This window comes from Cornus florida, unplaced genomic scaffold (assembly GCF_030987335.1).
Source record: "Cornus florida cultivar Cherokee Brave unplaced genomic scaffold, ASM3098733v1 CherokeeBrave_3.0.0_Hap2_Chr05, whole genome shotgun sequence".
Classification (NCBI taxonomy): domain Eukaryota; kingdom Viridiplantae; phylum Streptophyta; class Magnoliopsida; order Cornales; family Cornaceae; genus Cornus; species Cornus florida.
Window position 1 is genome coordinate 38,743,724 of NW_026775575.1, and position 24,361 is coordinate 38,768,084.

General features: G+C 36.1%; 1 protein-coding gene across 1 annotated transcript; it reads right to left on the reverse strand.

The window, feature by feature from the left end:
* Positions 1–5,377: 5,377 nt before the first annotated feature.
* Positions 5,378–7,152, reverse strand: LOC132306308 (capsanthin/capsorubin synthase, chromoplastic-like). The gene has a single exon (XM_059803650.1). The coding sequence runs from the start codon at positions 7,006–7,008 to the stop codon at positions 5,527–5,529; it is 1,482 nt and encodes a 493-aa protein (XP_059659633.1). The 5' UTR covers positions 7,009–7,152; the 3' UTR covers positions 5,378–5,526.
* Between the last annotated feature and the right edge of the window lie 17,209 nt (positions 7,153–24,361).

Consider the following 24,361-nt stretch of genomic DNA (forward strand, 5'->3'; position numbering starts at 1 on the left):
TTGTAGGTGGGTGTGTCGTGGACGGGTGCAAGAGGTACCGATAGGCTACCACACCAGGCGAGCTATAGGTGCACAGTCCTACATCACTTAGGGGAAGGAAAATGTGAAATGCTTTTATGTGGTAGTGTTATCTCCAATTGGTATGAGACCTTCTGGGATAAAATCCCAAGAACAAAACCGTGCGAGCTCGGGCCCAAAGTGGACAATATCATACTATATGGTGGAGTAGGCCGTTACATAAAATCTTTGATAGGTTATGCTCATAACAATATTGCATATCATTTTCTTATGCATAAATCATACAATGAAAATAAAGATAAGTTTAGAGGTAGTAAGAAGGCTAGAACGTCTAAATCTTTTATTTCTGATTTTCTAGCATGTTTATTGGAGAATAAGATACAAAACTTTAAGGAAGCAAATTCTTCTCTTGATTATTATTATTTCTTATATTATTTATGTGATATAATTAATCATGTGATATAATATGAAACTATATTGTTATGCAAGTTCAATATTATTTTTATAAATGTTTATTTTTATTTGATACTATAATATTGAACTATGTAGTTGAATTACTTAATGTACATTGTAATTCAAATTTACAATGTAATTTATTTAATATGTGATATTATTGAATTTTGTATGAATTAATGACTGGTTTGTGTATGTAATACAACAAGCAAAAATTGACTAGTCCAACTATGTCAATTTTTCTGATAGTCAAAGGAAAACGATCTATATTAGTGTTTAAGACACGTATAGCTGTAAATGGGTTGAATAAGAGAAGATTTTCTAAAAACTCGAAAGAATTTAATGGAAAATGTTATGGATACACTAAGCAAATACACCGAGACAAGTTAAATCAAGCTAGTTAGCTCTAATATACAATTTAGCTAAAAGCTAAAATGCTATTGAGTTGCAAACTAGTTAGCTTAGTTATAAGCTAAAATAATTAATAAGGTGCACAGAACATAAGAGGAAGATGAAAAATTATCAGTTGATTCTAGCTCTTAACTTAATAGTAAAAAACATGAGGGTGATAAGTAGTCATTTTAGCCATAAGCTATTTGAGATATATATCATATCTGCTCATGTAGGAGGGAATAATAATACTACTTGTAAAGTAGTAGTTTTTGAAGAATATTTTTCAAAACAAATTACTCTACTACCAAGATAGACTACTTAAATAAGTGTGCACTAAAGCTATAAGCTACTAGAATTGATAACTAAACAAACTTAACTCCAAGCTAGCGGTAATAGCTGAGAAGTGGGTACTCATCATAACTTAGTAGTGAGATATGAGAAGAATATGTAATAATACTTGAGAAGTGAGTGCTCACTCTGTGGTGATTGTATCCAAAGCTTAAATAATAAGATAATTATTTGCTTAAATGATTGAGTTATGTGATGTGTGACACATGAAAGGTTATGACATGTTAATATGACTGACTTAACATGAACCTAAACATGAATAACTCAATTCATAAATACAAGAGATGTAGAAACAAATATTAATTAAAGCCCATTGTAATTAATATCTCTAACATTAATTCACAGTAACGTCAGTGACATATTATAAGAACAAGCTAGAGATAAAGTGAATACATATGCACTAGAGACTGTTAGACATGCTTGTTGAGAAGCGAATATAGAACCTTGGAAAGGTAGATGGGATAAAATATTTAATATATGGTATTTCAAGAGTTGAAAAATCATAAGAAATATATCATATATAAAATTTCAGGATTATCCCAAAGTTGTGGGGGATATTATCCATAGATGAAATTTGTTATAAGTTACCTCACCAAATAAGAAATATTTATAAATGTAGGATTCTTAATCCTAAAAGATTTTGGATGGAACCAAAAATCATTTATAGTATTATAACAATAGTGCATGTTGTTTCCTATGAGAAAAATATTATGGAACAACTAGAAAAGTTCTTTTTCCAGTGGAAGAGCTGAGTTATTTGTTCTAGTTGCATAGTAAAGTGTGCAAACTTATAAGTCCTTGAGTGGATTAAAGCTGGTACTAAGACAATGACATAAATGTGATGTATAAATCATTGTATGCCTTACAAAAATTAATGATATACTAATTAGTATATTTGATATGAAAGATTTAACATCTGATAACATAAGTATATTCTCAATAGAGTGAGATTGAGATAATACTAGTTATGAAAGCAAAAGTCTGGCTAACTTTTGTAGATGTAAATCTCAAATATAAATACTAGTCAAAGTATATCATTGGTTAAGACTGCAAGGCATTTTAATAACTGTGTTTAATTACACATTTTCAATCCAGGATCAGATCACTGAAAAATAATAAATTGGGTAGTTGAGATACACCCTAAATCCAATATTGCATAGATCGAGGTATCTAACTAAATTGGAGGTGTAACAGTATTGCAATCTGGATATGGGATATTAAAGACTTCAAATCTAAGAATGGATATGTCTTTTATATTAAAGGTGTAGTTGTATGTTCTTAATATAATTCAAAGTTAGAAACTTTGAATAAATTAAATAGGAAAGCCAATAGACTTCACCTAGAGGACATTTCAAAATAAGTCTACACCTGTGCCACTAAAGAAAATGATATTGCTAACAATAAACAATTTTAGGGCACAAAGTATGCAGTTGCTCTCACCTGGAGAAATCTCTGCAGAGTGTAATATTTCTAAACACAACCTTGTGGCCACATATAAAATTAAGGGTTGTACTAGAGAGCAATTGTACAGTTCATTGAGGGGAATGGGATTAAAAGCCGAAAGCTAACGAGTCACCTTAACACATATAAAATTAAGGGTTGTACTAGAGAGCAATTGTACAGTTCATTGAGGGGAATGGGATTAAAAGCAGAAAGCTAACGAGTCACCTTAATAGAAACCCAACCTAGTTGACTGGAGATCCCAAGATCTAGGTTCAAAGGAACAACAGAAATTTTGAGTGACTCACCAGAAGCACTGGGAAGATATAAATCTTCTACCCATTTCTATGATGAGACAGTGCTACCTACAGTGAATATTAGGATAAGCTACGCTTTTAATGACTCTTATATCTTGAAAATTCAAGTGGGGTATGGTAGAATACTCTTAATAAGAAGTCACCTATATGAGTGTGAAGTGTGGCCACTTGTATGAGAACTATAAAGGCTAAGTTTTCTAGAGCACTCATTGAATACCAAGAGTTGTTCAGGGCCAAAATGAACACAACAATGAGAACCAACTTTGTGAGGAAAGGTACTGTGTGTTTGTTATTGTCTTGGTTTACACAAACAGCTGAATAGTTCAAGATATCGCGTTCACTGGTTAGCCAGTAAATCCGATAGCAATACACTAGGGAAGGTTCAAAGCCAAAAGCTACCTATCCTGATGCAGTAACTTTCCGACTATACTCTCTCTAGTGTCTGCATAATCATTTTTCCATTTAAGCAACCAATTTTCATTCATGTGGGGGATTGTTGGTATTTTGAATTAAAATTGCCAAAGGGTTGCATTGCACTTAAAAGGTGCTATAAAGGGTTGTGAGAGGAAGAGGTGCAACCCAAACTTATGTCTGTTCAAAGTGAATAGCCACACCCAAAGTGAATAGGTGTGTGAAAGGTAGTTTAAATTAAATTTTGTAGAAGGGATGTGAGTAAAAGGACACATCCATTAACCAAGGGGCACCAATTTTTCTATAAATACCCACCCTTAGTTGCCATTTAAAGAGGAATTTATTATTCTCTCCCTCTCTCTAGACTTGAACCTAACCCAAGTGAGTTCAAGCCATGGTCAAGTGGTCTGAGCCACTTAGGCCCAAAACCAATTTCATTGAGCCATATTAAATTTGGTCCGAGCCATTTAGTTCGGATTGCACCCAATTCATTATTTATATAGTATAAATGCATTTTTGAGTCAGAGAGAGTATTACACGAAGGAGGTTCGCCGTATCCACGAGTCTGTAGTGCTGCTACTAGTGGATGTAGACCGTTGTATCCTGTGAGATAGACGTCACTGAGTCCGTTAGCACTATAGCGGGGCGAATCTGTCTTAAGGACATAGTATCCAATACTAGCCTCGGTCCAGGTTTATTCCTTTTATATTATTATTATTTTCTTGCTTTATTTTGCATATTTAATTAAATATAGAGTTGCATATTTAATTAATAGTTTCTTAGCATATTGTTAATTATCACATGACATATTAGTATAAACATTTTGTTATATCTTAAATGTCACATGAAGCATATATTTTTTACCAACAATCTACCCTTACACAATATACATAATAATGTCTTCAACTTTGTAGTATATTCACTTGATCTTGAGAGTTGAGACTTCTTGAGTCTTGATGTTATATTCCAGTAAGGTTTTATGCTTGGTTATTGGCAAGCTAATAAATGTCTGTTTGAGTCGAGAATTGCTTATTGGCTTTGTTTTTGTTCAACTTGAGTTGTGGATCATGTCATATTGTCCTTAAGTTTATGTGGGTGAAAACTAAGTTTTGTTCAAATCCAAATTTTAGTTGATTCAAATCTTTAAAAATAAAATAATAATAAATAAATAAAACACAACAACAACAACAACAACAACAACTGCAAATTTTCTTATCAACCGTACCCCATCTATTAGGAATGATCTCCAAAACTCTTACTGGAAATTGCAGATGGAGAGATGATGGTGATGATTATTTATGGTTTGGAAATTGCAGAGAAAAGAGAACCAGTAAGCTTCATATTGTTGTTCAAGAAGAGCAAACGGAGGTGGTGAACATGAGTCCCCAACACATAACCCAACTCCACTGACCTAATTTACAACTTTCCTAGGAAAAAAAAAAAATTAACAACTTTCCCATATTTTTATACTGCCTCTTCTCTTTTGTCACTAACTCAGTATTTAAATAGGAAAATTAGAGCATGGATGATGTTTGCAAGCACAATCACCAGTAACATTTGCACATATGCAAATCCCAATTACATTATTAATAGATATTGTGGTAAGATTGAAGTAAATGTCTTCGTAATCAACCACCAACATCATATTCTATACTATTTTATATTCATCCTATTTCTATACATATTCCTTCCTCCTCTTCTTTTTTTTTCTTCCTTTTTGTTGGACCTATTTTACATCAATTAGGATGGAGGGAAATTATGTTATATATACCCTCATTTTCTAACTCACTCTTCAAATCCAGTAACAAATTTTCTTGGCATGAAGGATGCACTTGCAGAACAACAATCTATGTGTTATGGCTCACTTCAAACTTTTCCATATGAACAATCCATTATAAACTATAGAAACAATTAGGATATCAAACATGACAATTGAAATGAAGGGCAAGGGGCTATGATCTACAAGAAAAACACCATACTTGAGTAGAAAAATCCTCTAACCAACATCAACATGCATCAATCATATTCAGCAAATTTTCAGTATACATACCAATAACATTTTAAAATACGGTCTTTAAAATTCATGAAACAAAGACTTACTTTTATTTGTATATCAAAAGTTTAGTTTCACATTCAATCTTACTAATTAAATTGTTTCAAGTGCTAGATTACCCATCATTCTAAGCAAGGGAACAGGACACTTAGTGACAATATCAAACCTTGAAGGATTTGAGGCATGTCCAAACAAAGACAAGCTGAGCATAGCAAGCTCTGCCAGAGACAACCTGGAGGACAGAAATCCTTGCCAGTAATGAGGATCCAAGTCGAAAAAAGCATCGAAAAACCTCCTACTCCCATCCAAATCAAGCTTCAATAGTGTCTCCATTCCGAAACAGTAGTATTCCCTCATAGACCTCCTCTCCAAATTCCACAACCCATTCCAAACCCTACTATAAAGTGGCTTTCCTCTAATCATCCGAGTCGAGCCCAAGCACTCTGCAATGGCACTGGCGAGGACCGGGACTAGAGCCAGGGTCCGAGCCACCATGTACCCTGTCGAAGGATGGGCTAGCCCAGCTGTCCCGCCCATGCCCATCACACTTTGAGGCATTTTGGGGAGAGGACCTCCCATAGGGATCAAACACTTCTCCTCTTCAATCACACTCTTCACTCTAATCCCCAATTGCCTCAGCCTAGCTACCATCCTCTTCTTCACCTCCATATACGACAACACAGGCCGGCTCACCAGGGAAGTCTCTTCCAGGAATACCAGATTCGAATCGAATGGCATTGCATACAAAAACGTTGGGAATCTTGAATTGCTAACCCGTAAATTCGGCTCATTTCCCAGATGGGTATCTCTCCAATCCATTAGAAGCATCTTGTCCAAATCAAAAGGGTGACTCTCAACTTCTGCCAGAATACCATGAGCAATCTGATAACCATGGTTTCTTGGCTTGTCATACTCCACAAAAGTGCTTGCAAACCCACTAGCATCAATGACTAAGCTACCCTTTAGCTCACTCCCATCATCGCACACAATCAAAGACTCAAACTCCTGGTGCTCAACGCTCCAAGCCTTGGCCTTCAAGAACTTGACACCATTCGACACACAACCCTCTAACAACTTCGTTTTCAGTCCATTCCTGCTCACCCTTCCGTAGGCTCGGTCCAAGTACTTGGCCTTGTCGTCGCTGACATAGACACAAGCCATGGACCATGTCTTGTCCAACCAATCTTCAAGCCCCAAGCTCTCAAATTCGTCAACCCAGACACCGTAGTTGTTTGGCCACGCAGAAAGTGGTGATGGGTCAACGCAGCAGACCTTGATTCCATAACTTGACACCTGCCCCGCCAGGCCAAGGCCGGCTGGACCGGCACCAATGATGATCACATCAAACCGGGACCGGTCCGATGGATCGAGCCTTGGGAGGTCAAAGCTCAAGGACTCTGGTTTTGATTTGGGTTCCAAGTCTAGGAAGCTAGCAGAGTTGGTAATTTGGATTCTGTGATGAATTTTTCTTGGGTGGTTTTGGGTTTTTGGAGGGAAAGATGGAGTGAATGATGAATTGGACCTTTGAGGATTGCGCAGCATAAGAGATGAAGGTGGCCTAGTAAGAGCTTCCATTGAATAGAGCAACTGAAATTTTGGAATGGCCTAACCGGAGTTGGGATGGAGAAAATTGGAGAGAGAAAAGGCAGAGATGCCCAAATAAAAATGGTCGAAGGAGTTGGGTGAGAGAGAGAGACAGAGACAGAGAGGAATCAGAGTACTATGACTAGGAAAAGATGCCCAGATAATAGAAAAGAAAAGTACAATTATGTCCTACCTTTTTTCAAAAGAAAATAAATAAAAAATCATATAAATTTTTAATAAGATTAAGATCCATAAGCCCTTTTTGAAGTGCTTTTCAATTTCTTTTCTAAACTACCCAATTTTTCACTTATTTTCTTTTTTCCTGTAACTCTATGTTTTACTAATACCATTATCAAATAGGACTACATTGTGCAATTAAAGCTTTGTTTCGTTTTTTCGTTTCTACGTGTTTACGTATTAGTTAATTAATGAATATCATATTATAAATTTTAATTGTAATTAATTTAATTAAAATTCAATTTCAAAATTCTTTTGTATATTTTATGACAATCATTTTTAATACATAAAAATTAAAAATTCTATTAAAAATTAATAAAATATTATAATTTTTTTATTGAAACAGTTTGAATATAATTTTATCCTTTTGAAAATAAATATATGAAATGAAAAAAAAAAAAAATTTGCTGATAGAAAATTTTTTGACATGTTTAATTAGTCAACTATTAAGGTTATAAATGGAAATTTGGTTGCTTTAGAACTTAAATGAAAATATATATATATATATATCAAAATCTTTATGAAAATAATAATATATAGGACTTATTTCTCTTTTATAGGTATAATTTAATTGTTGTTTTTCAAATCCAAAGCAGTCTAACAGAAAAAACAGGGCTAAAAATGGGATATACTAAAATTGTGACAAAAAAAAACATTATGAATCTCCAATAATTTAATCACAATAGATAGTAGGATATAATAAAATTCTGACAAAGAATTATGAATCACCAATAATTTTAATACTTGGGATCACAATTTATTTTTTTATTTACTTATTTATTTTGATAAATTAGTCCAAGAAAATTTATATATCTGACACCTCTATTTGAAAAATTATAAGTTGCCTCTATTAACTATATTGCCTCTATTAACTATATTACTGGGTAATATTGGTCTCGTTATTATAAAAATGCAAATCTAATCATATTTTGATTTTTGTGAATAGGTGAATACCATTTCTAAGTCACATAAAGTGTGAGGAAAGTGATATCGAATTAAAGGGTGAAAGTGTGAAATGAGCAAAATTAAGACACAAAAAGTAAAAATGTTGAGACTACACAGAGAATGTGCTCGAAGCGTGAGAACAGTGCCGATTGAGAAAGATTGTGTGACTCAACACCATTCAAATCTAATCAGATTTTGATTTTTGTAAGTAGATGAATACCGTTTCTAAGTCACATAAAATGTAAGCGAAAGCGAGAACGAATTAGATAGCGAGAGTGTGAAAGAGACAAAATTAAGTCATAAAGAATAAAAATAAGAGCGAGATTGCGGATCAGAAAAGATTGTGTGACGTAACAGGCAATTTTGGAATCAAAAGATAATGTACAGTAAATTTTCATGTCCAAGTCAAATTTTGATAAAACTCCATTAATTTGAAAATTTTGATTTTAACTCCATTATTTTGACCCTTAACGTTCAAAACTTGATTTTTTTTTTAATAATCCCTATAATAAAATTTTGACAAGGAACATTAAGAATTCTAATAATTTAATATGTGAGCCTCTTTTTTAATAATCCCTATAATAAAATTTTGACAAGGAACATTATGAATTCTAATAATTTAATATGTGAGCCTCACAATTTATTTTTTTATTTACTTATTCATTTTGATAAATTAGTCAAAGGAAATTTAAATATCGACACCCTTATTCGAAAAACTGCAAGTGATGATTTTTTCTTGGGTGGTTTTGGGTTTTTGGGAGGGACAAATGGAGTGAATGATGAATTGGACCTTTGAGAATTGGGCAGCATAAGAGATGAAGGTGGCCTAGTAAGCTTCCATTGAAAAGAGAAGCTGAAATTTTGGAACGGCCTAACTGGAGTTGGGATGGAGAAAGTTAGAGAGAGAGAAAGCAGAGAAATTTTGGAATGGCCTAACTGGAGTTGGGTGGAACCGTAACGAGTTGGGTGAGAGAGAGAGAGAGACACAGGTATCAGAGTAGTAACTAGGAAAAGATGCCCAAATAATAAAAAAGAAAAATACAATTAAGTCCTACCTTTTTAAAAAGAAAATAAATAAAAAATCATATAAATTTTTAATAAGTGGGTGGTTGGGGTTGCTTCTCTGTTACTGAAAAACACTTTTATTTTAAAAATTTTGTTAAGGTAGGAGTCCTTGTTTTTTGGTAACTAATTTTCTTTTAGACAATTTAATCCCCTTTATATTTTTTATAAATACAATTGTATCCCTTCTACAAACAAATAACAAACTACATGGACTCTGTAACAAACTAAAATCCTAATTTATTTTGGGAATCTCTAGCCTTCCAATCTCAGTTTATTTTCGGACACTCAATTATAAAATTGTTAGATGTTTAATTTTTAATAAATTATGATTTGTAATTTATTTTTAAAATAACTATAATACATTTATTCTATTATGTTAAATAAAAAGTAATAAGATTATGAATTGTGGTTAAAATGTTTAGTTTTATTTTATGAAATATTGTCTATATTATAAAATATTATATTATTAAATTTCATTATTAGATAGCATATGAACAAATTTGTTTATTTTATTACCGAAAGATCCCAAAATAGATACAAATTAATCATCATTAAAATATGTTTAACTCATTTATATTTTAGTACTCAATATAAATTCGATATCATAAACAAAATAAGTGATATTTAAAAATTAAAAAAAAAAAAAAAAGTTGATCTTTATTAATTATTGAACTTAATGAAATTTTATAATATTTAATATTAGGGAATTAATATATGTTTAGTGTAAGAATAATATAGTAAAATTAGTAATAAAAGTGCTTTAAGCAACATTATTTCCAAACAAATTTACAAGTGCTTCAAGTATAAAAAGTGCTTTATATAATATGTCACCAAACGCTTAACTGTATTTTACTGACAACACTTTTATAACAGCTCTACTATTAAATTAAAAGCGCTTTTAACATTCTAATAGAAATCCATAAACCCTTTTTAAAGTGCTTTTCAATTTCTTTTCTAAACTACTCGGGGCCCGTTTGGCAACCATAGGTGCTTTGTGCTTTTGTTTTGATCCGAAGTAAAACCAATTATTACTTTTAAAGTGTGTTTAACACTATTTAGAAACTTGTTTGGTAAGGTAAATTTGTTACAAGATTTTTAGAAACAAAAAAATATGAAAGCATGTTTAGTAAAAAGTGCTGCAAGTTTGAAATTTTAAATGGTTAGTTTAAAATGTTATTTTAGAAAGAATTTTTTAAAAATAATTTTTTTTTGAAATATATATATGAACAGTGCTTTGCTGCAGTGCAGAAGCAAACAAAAGTATCATTTTGATACTTTCAATTTTGGTCTTAATTTTGGAAGCACTTCTGTACTATTCAAAAGCATAGCAAATATTACTAAACATGTTTCGTGCTTTTGTTTCGCTACAATACGCTAGCAAAAGCAAAAAACACAAAGCAAAAGCATTAACTAAACAGACCCGATGCTTTCATGTTTTTGTTTTCAAAAATCTTGTAACAAATTTGTGTTACTAAACAAGTTTCGAAATAGTGTTGAACGCACTCTAAAGAAAAAACATTGCTTATGATTCAGGTCAAAACAAAAGCATGAAGCAAAAGCGGTTGCTAAACGGACCCTCAATTTTTCACTTATTTTCTTTTTTCCTATAACTCAATTTTGTACTAATACCATTATCAAATAGGACTGCATTATGCAATTAAAGCTTTGTTTCGTTTTTTCGTTTGTACGTGTTTACGTATTAGTTAATTAATGAATATCATATTATAAATTTTAATTGTAATTAATTTAATTAAAATTCAATTTCAAAATTCTTTTGTATATTTTACGAAAATCATTTTTAACACACAAAAATTAAAAATTCTATTAAAAATTAATAAAATATTATAATTTTTCTTATTGAAACAGTTTGAATATAATTTTATCCTTTTGAAAATAAATATATGAAATGAAAAAAAAAAATGCTGATAGAAAAATTTTAGACATATTTAATTAGTCAACTATTAAGGGTATAAATGGAAATTTGGTTGCCTTAGAACTTAAATGAAAAAAAAAAAAAAATCAAAATATTTATGAAAATAAGAATATATAGGACTTATTTGTCTTTTATAGGTATAATTTAATTGTAGTTTTTCAAATCCAAAACAGTCTAACAGAAAAAAAAAAAAAAAAAAAAAAAAAAAAAAAAAAAAAAAAAAAAAATTTATGAATCTCCAATAATTTAATCACAACAGATAGTAGGATATAATAAAATTCTGACAAAGAACATTATGAATCTCCAATAATTTTAATCTGTGGGCCTCACAATTTATTTTTTATTTACTTATTTATTTTGATAAATTAGTCAAAGGAAATTTAGATATCTGACACCTCTATTCGAAAAATTATAAGTTGTCTCTATTAACTATATTATTGGGTAATATTTGTCTCATTATTATAAAATTACAAATCTAATCAGATTTTGATTTTGTGAATAGCTAAATACCTTTTCTAAGTCACAAAGTGTGAGCGAAAGCAAAAGCGATATCGAATTAGAGGGTGAAAGTGTGAAATAGGCAAAATCAAGACACAAAAAGTAAAAATGTGAGTGAGACTGCACACAGAATATGCTCGAAGCGTGAGAACAGTACTGATCGAGAAAGATTGTCCTACTCAGCACCATTCAAATCTAATCAGATTTTGATTTTGTAAGTAGATGAATACCATTTCTAAGTCACATAAAATGTAAGCGAAAGCGAGAACGAATTAGAGAGCGAAAGTGTGAAAGAGACAAAATTAAGTCACAAAGAATAAAAATAAGAGTGAGACTGCGGATCCGAAAAGATTGTGCGACTTAACAGGCAATTTGGGAATCAAAATATAATGTACATTAAATTTTCATGTCCAAGTCAGATTTTGATAAAACTCCATTAATTTGAAAATTTTGGTTTTGACTCCATTATTTTGACCCTTAACGTTCAAAACTTGATTTTTTTGGAATAATTCCTATAATAAAATTTTGACAAAGAACATTATGAATTCCATTAATTTAATATGTGAGCCTCACAAATTATTTTTTTATTTACTTATTTATTTTGATAAATTAGTCAAAGGAAATTTAAATATCGACACCCCTCTTCGAAAAAACTATAACTGATGATTTTTTCTTGGGTTGTATTGGGTTTTTGGAGGGAAAAATGGAGTGAATGATGAATTGGACCTTTGAGAATTGGGCAGCATAAGAGATGAAGGTAGCCTAGTAAGAGCTTCCATTGAAAAGAGAAGCTGAAATTTTGGAATGGCCTAACTGGAGTGGGGATGGAGAAAGTTAGAGAGAGAAAAGGCAGAGAAATTTTGGAATGGCCTAATTTTGGAATGGCCTGGCCTAATTTTGGAAGGGCCTAACTGGAGTTGGGTGGGAGGAGTTGTGTGAGAGAGAGAGACAGAGGAATCAGAGTAGTAACTAGGAAAAGATGCCCAAATAATAGAAAAGAAAAGTACAATTAAGTCCTACCTTTTTTAAAAAGAAAATAAATAAAAAATCATATAAATTTTTAATAAGTGGGTGTTTGGGTTGCTTCTCTAGAATCTCTACTACAGAAAAGCACTTTTATTTTTAAAAACTGGCAGTGCAATGTGTTTGATGGAAAAAAAGCTCTTATAGATGATAGAAGTTAGGTCTAAAAAGCGCATTTAAGTGAAGTTGGGAATAGTAACTTTTAAAATTGCATTAGGATAGAGGTCCTTGTTTTTAGGTAACTAATTTTCTTTTAGACAATTTAATCCCTTTATATTTTTTTATAAATACAATTGTATCCCTTCTACAAATAAATAACAAACTCTATGGGCTCTGAAACAAACTAAAATTCTAATTTATTTTGGGACTCTGCAGCCTTCCAATCTCAGTTTATTTACGGACTCTCAATTATAAAATTGTTAGATGTTTAATTTTTAATAAATTATGATTTGTAATTTATTTTTAAAATAACTATAATACATTTATACTATTATGTTAAATAAAAAGTAATAAGATTATTAATTTTGGTTAAAGTGTTTAGTTTTATCTTATGAAATGTTGTCTATATTGCAAAATATTATATTATTAAATTTCATTATTAGATAGCATATAAATAAATTTGCTTATTTTATTACTGGAAGATCCCAAAATAAATACAAATTTAATCATCATTAAAATATGTTTAACTCATTTATATTTTAGTACTCAATACAAATTCGATATCATAAACAAAATATGTGATATTTAAAAATAAAAAAAATACAAGTTGATCTTTATAAATTATTGAACTTAATTAAATTTTATAATATTTAATATTAGGGAATTAGTGTATGTTTAGTGTCAGAGTAATATAGTAAAATTAGTAATAAAAGTATTTTAAGCAATATTATTACCAAACAAATTTAAAAGTGCTTCAAGTATAAAAAGTGTTTTATACAATATTTCACCAAACGCTTAGCTGTGTTTTACTGACAGCACTTTTATAACAGTTTTACTATTAAATTAAAAGTGTTTTTAACATTCTAACAGCAATCCATAAGCCCTTTTCAAAATGCTTTTCAATTTCTTTTCTAAACTACTCAATTTTTCACTTTTTTTTTCTTTTTTCCTATAACTCTATTTTTTACTAATACCATTATCAAATAGGACTACAGTGTGCAATTAAAGCTTTGTTTCATTTTTTCGTTTCCACGTGTTGACATTTTAGTTAATTAATGAATATCATATTATAAATTTTAATTGTAATTAATTTAATTAAAATTCAATTTCAAAATTCTTTTGTATATTTTATGACAGTCATTTTTAACACGCAAAAATTAAAAATTCTATTAAAAATAAATAAAATATTATAATTTTTCTTATTGAAACAGTTTGAATATAATTTTATCCTTTTGAAAATAAATATATGAAATGAAAACAAAAAAATGCTGATAGAAAAATTTTAGACATATTTAATTAGTCAACTATTAAGGGTATAAATGGAAATTTGATTGATTTAGAACTTAAATGAAAAAAAAATCAAAATCTTTAGGAAAATAATAATATATAGGACTTATTTGTCTTTTGTAGGTATAATTTAATTGTAGTTTTTCAAATCCAAAATAGTCTAACAGAAAAAACAGGGCTAAAAATGGGATAAACTAAAATTGTGACAAATAAAAAACATTAAGAATCTCCAATAATTTAATCACAACAGATCGTAGGATATAATAAAATTCTGACAAAGAACATTATGAATCTCCAACAATTTTAATATATGGGCCTCACAATTTATTTATTTTATTTACTTATTTATTTTGATAAATTAGTCAAAGGAAATTTAGATATGACACCTTTATTCGAAAAAATTATAAGTTATCTCTATTAACTGTATTACTGGGTAATATTCGTCTCATTATTATAAAAATACAAATCTAATTAGATTTTGATTTTTGTAAATAGGTGAATACCATTTCTAAGTCACATAAAGTGTAAGCGAAAACGAGAGCAAATTAGAGGGTGAAAGTGTGAAATGGGCAAAATTAAGTCACAAAAAGTAGAAATGCGAGTGAGACTGCACATAGAATGTGCTCGAAGCGTGAGAACAATGCCGATCGAGAAAGATTGTGTGACTTAGCACCATTCAAATCTAATCAGATTTTGATTTTTGTAAGTAGATGAATACCGTTTCTAAGTTACATAAAATGTAAGCAAAAGCGAGAACGGATTAAAGAGCGAAAGTGTGAAAGAAACAAAATTAAGTCACAAAGAATAAAAATAAGAGTGAGACTGCGGATTGGAAAAGATTGTACGACTTAACAGGCAATTTGGGAATCAAAAGATAATATACAGTAAATTTCCATGTCCAAGTCAGACTTTGATAAAACTCCACTAATTTGAAAATTTTGATTTTGACTCCATTATTTTGACCCTTAACGTTCAAAACTTGATTTTTTTTGGAATAATCCCTATAATAAAATTTTGACAAACAACATTATGAATTCCAATAATTTAATATGTGAGCCTCACAATTTATTTTTTTATTTACTTATTTATTTTGATAAATTAGTCAAATGAAATTTAAATATCGACAACCCTATTCGAAAAAACTATAAGTTGTCTCTATTAACTATATTACTGAATAATACCCGTCTAATTATTATAAAAATACAAATCTAGTTAGATTTTGATTTTTGTGAATAAGGGAATGCTGTTTCAAAGTCACAAAGTATGAACGAAAGTGAGAGCGAATTAAAGGGCGGAAGTGTGAAAAAGACAAAATTAAGTCACAAAAAGTAGAAATGAGAGTGAGACTGCACAGAGAATGTGCTCGAAGTGTGAGAACAGTACTAATCGAGAAAGATTGTGTGACTCAGCACCATTCAAATCTAATCAGATTTTGATTTTTGTTAGTAGATGAATATTGTTTCCAAGTCACATAAAATGTAAGCGAAAGCGAGAGCGAATTAGAGGACGAAAGTGTGAAAGAAACAAAATTAAGTCACTAAGAATAAAATAAGAGTGCGACTACGGATCACAAAAAAATTGTGTTACTTAATAGGCAATTTGGGAATCAAAAGATATTGTACAGTAAATTTTCATATCCCAGTCAGATTTTGATAAAACTCAATTAATTTGGAAATTTTGATTTTGACACCATTATTTTGACCCTTAACGTTCAAAACTTCATTTTTTTGGGAATAATCCCTATAATAAAATTCCGACAAAAAACATTATGGATTCCAATAATTTAATCTGTGGGCCTCACAATTTATTTTTTTATTTACTTATTTATTTTGATAAATTAGTCCAAGGAAATTTAAATATCGCCACCCCTATTCGAAAAACTATAAGTTGTCTCTATTAACTATATTACTGGATAATACCCGTCTCATTATTATAAAAATACAAATCTAGTCAGATTTTTATTTTTGTGAATAGGTGAATACCGTTTCTAAGTCACAAAGTATAAGCGAAAGCGAAAGCGATTTAGAGGGTAGAAGTGTGAAAGGGTGTCACAAAAAGTAGAAATGAGAGTGAGACTGCACACAGAGTGTGCTCGAAGCGTGAGAATAGTACTGAAGATGCAAGAAATTCGTTTTTTCTTTCTCTCTCTAGAACTCTTACATTTCAACCAAAAAAATATCTCCCCTGCTCTATCCATTACTTCTCCTATTTATAGATACTTACAAATATTAATGGACTGCTAGATCTAGGCCCGTTCCTCTGTGAGTTTTGGTCATCTTTGATGGGCTATTCGCGTTCGGCCCATATGGCAGTGTTTCTCTATAGGCTTGACCCATCTGCACGGACCGGATGTCGCGTTTGCGGGTCATATCCGGCCCATGTCACTTCGGGCCTCCTCAACTGCCCCCATAATTACCCCTTGTTTAATAAGGGGGTAATTATTGAAGGCGTCTCATCATGATGTTGACGGCTCGAGAAACCCATATGGGGGAACGGACGGTCAGATCCGGAATCAATGTTCCGGGGCTCGATTTATTTCTCGCCTTCCTGACGCTTCGGCCCTCGGGTCCACCTCGCCTTTATAAGGCTCTAGAATGCCACTTCATGCCTTTTTACCGTCTCCATCATCAGTCAAATCTCTCGCTCATCTTTTTAGAACAGTGCTAAATTTCTTCCGGTGAAATTCTTCAAGAGTCATTCTTCCAGCGATCTTGCAGTGCTCTTTGTTGCTTTCTACCTCAGAGGTTAGTTTTGTTCCTTTTTACTTTCGGCAGACTTCTTTTTACCCTTTTAGATCCTTCAATCGCTTCCACCATGGTTGTAGATCTAGATGTTCTTCGTATGAGACTTAGACTTCCTGACAACATCCAAGTTAGGGTTTGCCCTAAGGATGTTAATATTATGACCAGTGCCGGCCTTCTTCCCGGCGAGGTTTTATTTACAAACCTTCAACTGAATGTCGTTAGGTTCCCTCTGCATCCCTTGTTTAATTATGTCTTCAATAGACTGGGGATATCCCCCCTGCAGGTAAACCCCAATTTCTTTAGAATCATGTCCATTATGTTACTGTTGATTCGTGACAGAAGTCTGGACCTTGACCTCATAGATCTTCTTCTTTGCTATAAGGTCAGTAAGATCTGAACTAACGAGCCATTCTACCACCTCTACCCGATCGACAAGATGTCCATATGTACGGATACAATCAAATCTGAAAAGGGTTGGAGGGATAACATTGTGGGTGTTAGTGGGGCCTGGTCTTCGCCGGCTGCAGAGGATTACCCAATCCCGAGCGCCTTTGGCGTCTGTTCTGTCTCCTCATATAAGAAATTCAAATCTCATAAAAACGATTGTCCCTGTGAAACATGTGTTCCTCGCTTTTGTACTTTCTTATGTCGCTCCTTAGGCATACCTTATGATGACTTGAGCTACAGTGTTTGCAGGGATAGGAGTAATTACTTGAAGAAATACGTTCTGAACGATATTCCTTCTTGCTCAGACCTCCTCACTTCAGACAACCTTCTAGCCCTCTCATCCCTCGGCTATACCATGAGCAGGCTTCAGATTCCTTCCTTCGGTAGGAGGAAAAATACTTCCCCAGCCACTTCTGCTGCTGGAGCAACCTCCTCTCCTGCATCAGCCTCTTCTTCAGCTACCATCTCTGACACCATCCCGAGTACGGTGGCTGTTGATCCTGTTGTCAGCACCCCTGCTACCAACCCGAGCACATCTCCACAAATCACTACTACCCCTGCTGCCGCTGGGGGTGCTTGGGACAAAGAACGAGGCAAAAGGCCTCATCCTGACGGTGGAGTCAACCTTAAGGAGGAACCTCTTGTAAGAAGGACCCGAGTCTCTGGGCCGAGCGCTCTCTTGCATCGCCCAGTCAGAGCTCCTGCCCCCTCCGGGCCTATTGCAGCTGGTGCCTCTGCTTCTACTTCTCCTTCTATTCCTGTTTTACCACCATGGGCTCCTCGGTACACCCGAACGGATGGGACGTTCGTGAAACCGAACGAGACCATGTTGAAGGATGGCCAGACCGCCATGGCGTATTGCAGGAGCATGTGGACTCCGAAAGACCTTGAGGCGGCGAAGGGTCTGTCCCAAAAGGATGTGTTCAGCCGCTTTCCCCAATCTGCCATGGAGGTGACTTTTATTTTCTAACTCATGAATCCTCTCATACTATTTGCTCTTGCCTTCGTCCGACCAGGCGATCGGTCTAACCAGTATTCATGTATATCTATGCAGACTTTGTTCGGTATGATGGCTATGCAGAAACAGGTGAAAATGGGGAACGCCAGGGCCCGTAAGTTCTCTAATAGCCTGGATGTGGCTAATAAGGAAAACGACCTTCTTGCCAGCAAGAACACCGAGATATTGGCACGGCTTGAAGAAACCGAAAAAGAAAGAGATGTTCTGAAGAAAGAGAACGACTCTCTTCAGGATGAGAAGGATGCCCTCCAGCTTGAGAAGAGTGTCTGGCAGACTGAACGTGATTCAATCAGAGATGAAAAGGCAGAGCTCCAGCGCCTTCTGGCTGATGAACAGTCTGCTCGGATGGCTTTTGAGAAAAGAGCTCTGGACGAGCGCAACGCTCTGATTGATACCATCAGCAGAGTGAATGGTGGAATGCTGGCTCTTCATGCTCGGTTATCAAGAGTTGGAGCTCTTAGATATGCTCAGGGATTCCGAGATGGTTTCTCCAACCGAGTTCCGGCTGAGGGACAGACCAGCTCAACTCTGGATGAGATTGATAAGGATTTAGGGATTGTTCCTCTGGGGGTCTATGTTGACCCAGAACCCATCGAAGCCGAGCACATATTTGATGAATGTCAGGAGATTGCTTCCTCCAGGATCACTACAGCTCCTCCTATCGTTCAGCCTCTAACCGCTCTCCATTCGTCAATTGTGGTATCTCCCATTGCCACTGCTGACGTTGGCCCCTAGCAGAATGACTCTGTTATTCATCTTGATTCCCCACCTCGTGAGGGTGAGATGGCTGACGGGAACGAGGAGGCGGATTAGCACAACCAGGAGGCTGTCGGTACTGAGGCAGCTAGCTAGGACTCCTCCTGACTCTTCGATTCCATACTCTTTTGTAACTATGTGACTTGAATACTTCACTTTTTGTAACTCCAATGCTTATTATGAATGAGATGATAAAACTCTTTTTTCTCTTTTTTCTTTGTGCTACGCTCTGTTCAGGCCCATTTCCAATATTTTTTCATATTAACTTTGTCGTGTGCGTGTTTTTTGGCAAGTGTCTGGCGTTCGGCTTATGGTGTCAGCTGTCACTTATCTTGCTTAAGTGCCTGGCGCTCGGCTAGAATGCCACTTGCCACTTGGCTTTTCATTTTTTAGCAAGTGTCTGGCGTTCGGCTTATGGTGCCAGCTGCCACTTATCTTGCTTAAGTGCCTGGCGCTCGGCTAGAATGCCACTTGCCACTTGGCTTTTCATTTTTTAGCAAGTGCCTGGCGTTCGGCTTATGGTGCCAGCTGCCACTTATCTTGCTTAAGTGCCTGGCGCTCGGCTAGAATGCCACTTGCCACTTGGCTTTTCATCATTTTTTTTTAAAACCCTTTAAAAAGGAAAGCTATTTTTATAAATTTCAAGAATTTGCACATTCATACGTACTTAATTGAAAACAAACAACACCCAATAAAGCTGAAACTTAGCTTTTATTGGTAGTACCTCTTCAGAGACGTAGCATTCCAGGGCTTGCTGACCAACCTTCCCGCCATGGTCTCTAATGTATATGCTCCCTTCCCTATGACTTCTGCAATTCTGTATGGGCCTTCGCAGGGTGGCATCATTTTTTTGACTATCCCCACCTTTCTTTTCAGAACCAGATCGCCAGGGGCAAAATCTCTGTGTTTCACTCTTTTGTTGTGACTATTCGCCAATACTTGCTGGTATGATGCTAACCTTATTGCTGCAGCGTCCCTCTTTTCGTCTATCATATTGAGGTTCAATCTTAACATTCTGTCGTTCTGATTTCGACTCCATGCTAAGCTTCTGATAGTTGGGACCAAGTGCTCAACCGGTATAACCACCTCGGTACCATACGCCATCGCAAACGGGCTCTCCCCAGTCGGCCGCCTTGGGGTGGTTCTGTAAGCCCATAGGACGTTCGGGAGCTCATCCAACCACTTCCCTTTATGGTCCTCCAGCTTCTTCTTAATGCAGGCGAAAATTGTTCTGTTTGTAATTTCTGCTTGTCCATTGGCCTGGGGATGACTTACTGCAGCCAACTTCTGATTAATTCCATACTCCTCCAGCAGCTCTCTTACTTGCTTGCTGTCGAGGTTCGTGCCATTATCCATGACTATTGACCTTGGAACGCCGAAACGGCAGATAATATTGCTCCAAATAAATCGTCTCACATGAGTCTGAGTCACGCTTGGATATGGTTCTGCTTCCACCCACTTAGTGAAGTAATCCGTGGCCAGTAGCACATACTTGTTCTGAGCTCTTGCCGTTGGCAGAGGACCGACCACATCCATCCCCCATTGCGCGAAAGGCCATGGCGAGGCCATTACGTGCAATTCCTCAGGTGGTTGGTGGATCAATGGTCCATATCGTTGGCATTTATCGCACCTTCGAGAGAGCTCCTCCGCATCTCTTGACATGTTCGGCCAGAAATACCCTTGTGTCATTGCTTTATGCGCTAACGATCTTCCCCCAGAATGATTGCCACATACACCTTCATGAATAGCTCGCAACACCTGCTGCGACTCTGCGGGGGTGACACATTTCAAATATGGGCCAGAGTAGGACCTTCTGTATAGCTGGTTATGCACGATGGCGTATTTTGCAGTGTTCTTTTTGATTTTCCTAGCTTCATCCCTTTGCATAGGCAAAACGCCATCTCGAATATAAGTGATGATGGGGTCAATCCAACTCGGTTCATACGGTATGACATTGACTTGCCAAGGGTCAGAGTCCAAAGGTTCTTCGAAAATAGATGGCTGGGTCAATATTCCTATTGGAATCACCCTCGCCAATGTCTCGCCAAAACTCAAAGCACTACATGCTAACCGGTCCGCATCTGCGTTCTGTTCCCTCGGTAACTGTATGAATTCAATCTTTGCAAAGTCCTTGGCTTTTTGCAGAACGGCAGAACGATATGCCTCCATCGTGTCATCCTTAGTCGCGTACTCACCATTTACCTGCCGAACAATCAACTGTGAGTCACTATAAACAGTCAAACTTCTGACCTGTAGCTCTCTGGCCAACTTTAACCCATTCAGCAACGCCTCGTATTCCGCTTCATTATTGGTGGCTCGGAACTCAAGTCTGAGTGCTTGACTCAAAGAAGTACCCTCTGGGGTTTGCAGTTTAACCCCAATTCCTGCCCCCATCTGGTTAGAGGAGCCATCCACATAAAGTTTCCAAGAGCCGCATCTAAGGTCTTCTTCCGTATCCTCAGAGTCACATTCTAGCAGGAAATCGGCTACCGCTTGTCCTTTGACAGCTGTTCTCGGCTCATACGTTATGTCAAATGAACTTAACTCTATGGCCCACTTTGTCATTCTGCCCGAGAGTTCTGGCTTGTGCATAAGCACTCTGATTGGAAAAGTTGTTAGAACAGCTATAGGGTGGGATTCGAAATAATGCCTCAACTTTCTTTTTGCGTTTACAAGTGAAAGTATCACCCGTTCGGCCTTCGAGTATCTTCGTTCTGCCTCGGTCATTGTTTTACTGACATAAAATACCGGGTGTTGCACCCCTTCCTTGCAACGAATCAGAACGGCACTTGTCGCAACACTAGATACTCCAAGATATAGAAATAACTTTTCTTCTGGATCCGGGGCTGACAAGACTGGTGGATTCTGCATATATTCCTTCAAATGGGTCAATGCTTGTCGTTGCTCATCTCCCCAGACCTGTCTTCCATGACTCCGAATCATGTCAAAGAACGGCTTGCAGCGATCTGACAACTTAGAAATGAATCGACTTAATGCAGCTATTCGTCCTGTGAGGGCTTGCACCTCTCTGATCGTCTTTGGCTCGGCATTCTTAATCAAAGCCTCTGCTTGAGCGGGGCTAACTTCGATGCCTCTGCGGTTGACCACGTGTCCCAAAAACTGACCGGAACTCACACCGAACGAGCACTTGGTTGGATTGAGCCTCATCCCATATCGCCTCAGCACATCAAATACATCTTGCAGATGTTTCAGATGATCATCCTTCTTCCTACTCTTTACCACCATATCATCAATATAGGCTTCCGCAATCTTTCCTATTTGATCCTTGAAAATTTTGCTAACAAGTCTTTGATAAGTTGCTCCCGCGTTCTTTAGTCCGAAAGGCATAACTTTGTAGCAGTATGTCCCTCGCTCGGTTACAAAAGAAGTTTTTTCTTCATCTGCCGGGTCCATAGGGATCTGATTATAACCTGAATAAGCGTCCAGAAAGGTTAAACGCTCATACCCGGTGGTGGCATCCACCATTAAATCAATCTTTGGCAGCGGGAAGCTATCCTTCGGACAGGCTTTGTTCAATTTGGTGAAATCAATGCATACTCGCCATTTCCCATTCTTCTTCTGCACGACAACGACGTTGGATAACCAATCAGGGTAGTGCACTTCTCTGATGAATCCCGCATCAAGCAGCCTATCAACTTCCTCGGCTATGATTTGGTTACGTTCTGGAGCAAATCTTCGTTGCTTCTGTTTTACTGGTTTGAAATTGGGATTGACATTCAAGGAATGACAGGATACGGAGGGATTAATTCCAGGCATGTCTAGGTGACTCCATGCAAATACATCGGCATTGTGAGACAAGAAGTCAATTAGCTCTTGCTGCTCTTCCCTGGTCAGTCTTACTCCTACTCTGGTAGTTCGCTCTGGCCTGGACTGATCGATCTGCACATCCAGAAGGGGCTCTTCGGTCAAGTCAACTGACTCCTCCACCTTATTCTGCTTGGGCGGAGGTTCCTGTAATTGCTATTTGGGGCTTGCCGATCGGACGGGCGCCTTCCCTTTCCCAGCATACTTTAGTGTGACGGAATAACACTCTTTGGCTGCAACCTGATCCCCACGAATGTCTATCACCTTACTTCCATCGGGTCCAAGGCACCTCATGACCTGATGCAGAGTTGAGGGTACACCTTGGATTCTGTGAGTCCATCCTCTTCCCATCAGGAGATTGTACGAGGGATGAATCTCCACAACCACAAAAGTTTCCATAAGAGCTCGTTCTGCAGCTTGAACTTCTACTTCCACCATTCCGACGGGCTCCACCCTCTTGCCATCGAATCCTAATAGGGGATTTCCAGTGGGCTTGAGCCTCTCTGGTTTAATCTCGAGCCGATCAAGTATGTCCCTCGGCATGACATTCGCACTGCTTCCGGGATCGATCAGAACTCTGCGCACCAGGCAGTCTGCCACTGTCAAGCTGACTACCAACGAGTCTTCATGGGGGACTTGAACACGCTGCAGGTCTGTCCTGTCAAACTTTATCTGTATCGATGTGATCTGTTAGTGCAGAGTATTCACACTGCTGACCCTTTTCTTCATCTGCGCCTGCCGTAGGCGTGCTCGGAGTAGCTCATCTGAATCTTCGCTGGGCTCGGGTTGACCGTGGATAGCATTGATTATACGAACTGGTTGTGAATTGTGGAAGCTTTGTTTGTGACTCCTTTTTACTTGCTCCATCGGTCGATTCTGCTCTATCGCCGAGCCTTGAACATAACTCGCGAACTCCCCTCTAGCTATCAACATCTCCACTTGCCTTCTCAAATTCCTGCATTCGTTAGTCTGATGACCGAAATCGGAATGGAAATCACAATGTTTAGTCTGATCCCTCTGTTTGAGGGGTTGCCTAATTGGCAGTGGTGGATGAAACTTATCTTTGTTCTCTTGATATAGCCTCGCCAGAGTGACCTTCAGCAGAGTGATCAGCTCTTCCTCCCTGGACCTCTTTTCTGCCTTCCAGGAGGTCTGACGTTGCGGCTGAGCCTGCTTCTGCCTGATCTTTGCCTTGTACTTTTCCTCGGTCGACACGACCGACGCTGTCCGAGCATTGGCTGCCTCCTCTTCTTCTAGGCGCACAAAGCCATCGGCTCTTTCATTGAGTTCATCCATAGTCGTCGGCGTGTTCACTACCAGACTGGTATGGAACGGAGTGCCACGTGTCATGGCTAACTTGAAGGCTTGAACCGCTGTAGAAGGGTGGCATTCGATCACCATACTCTT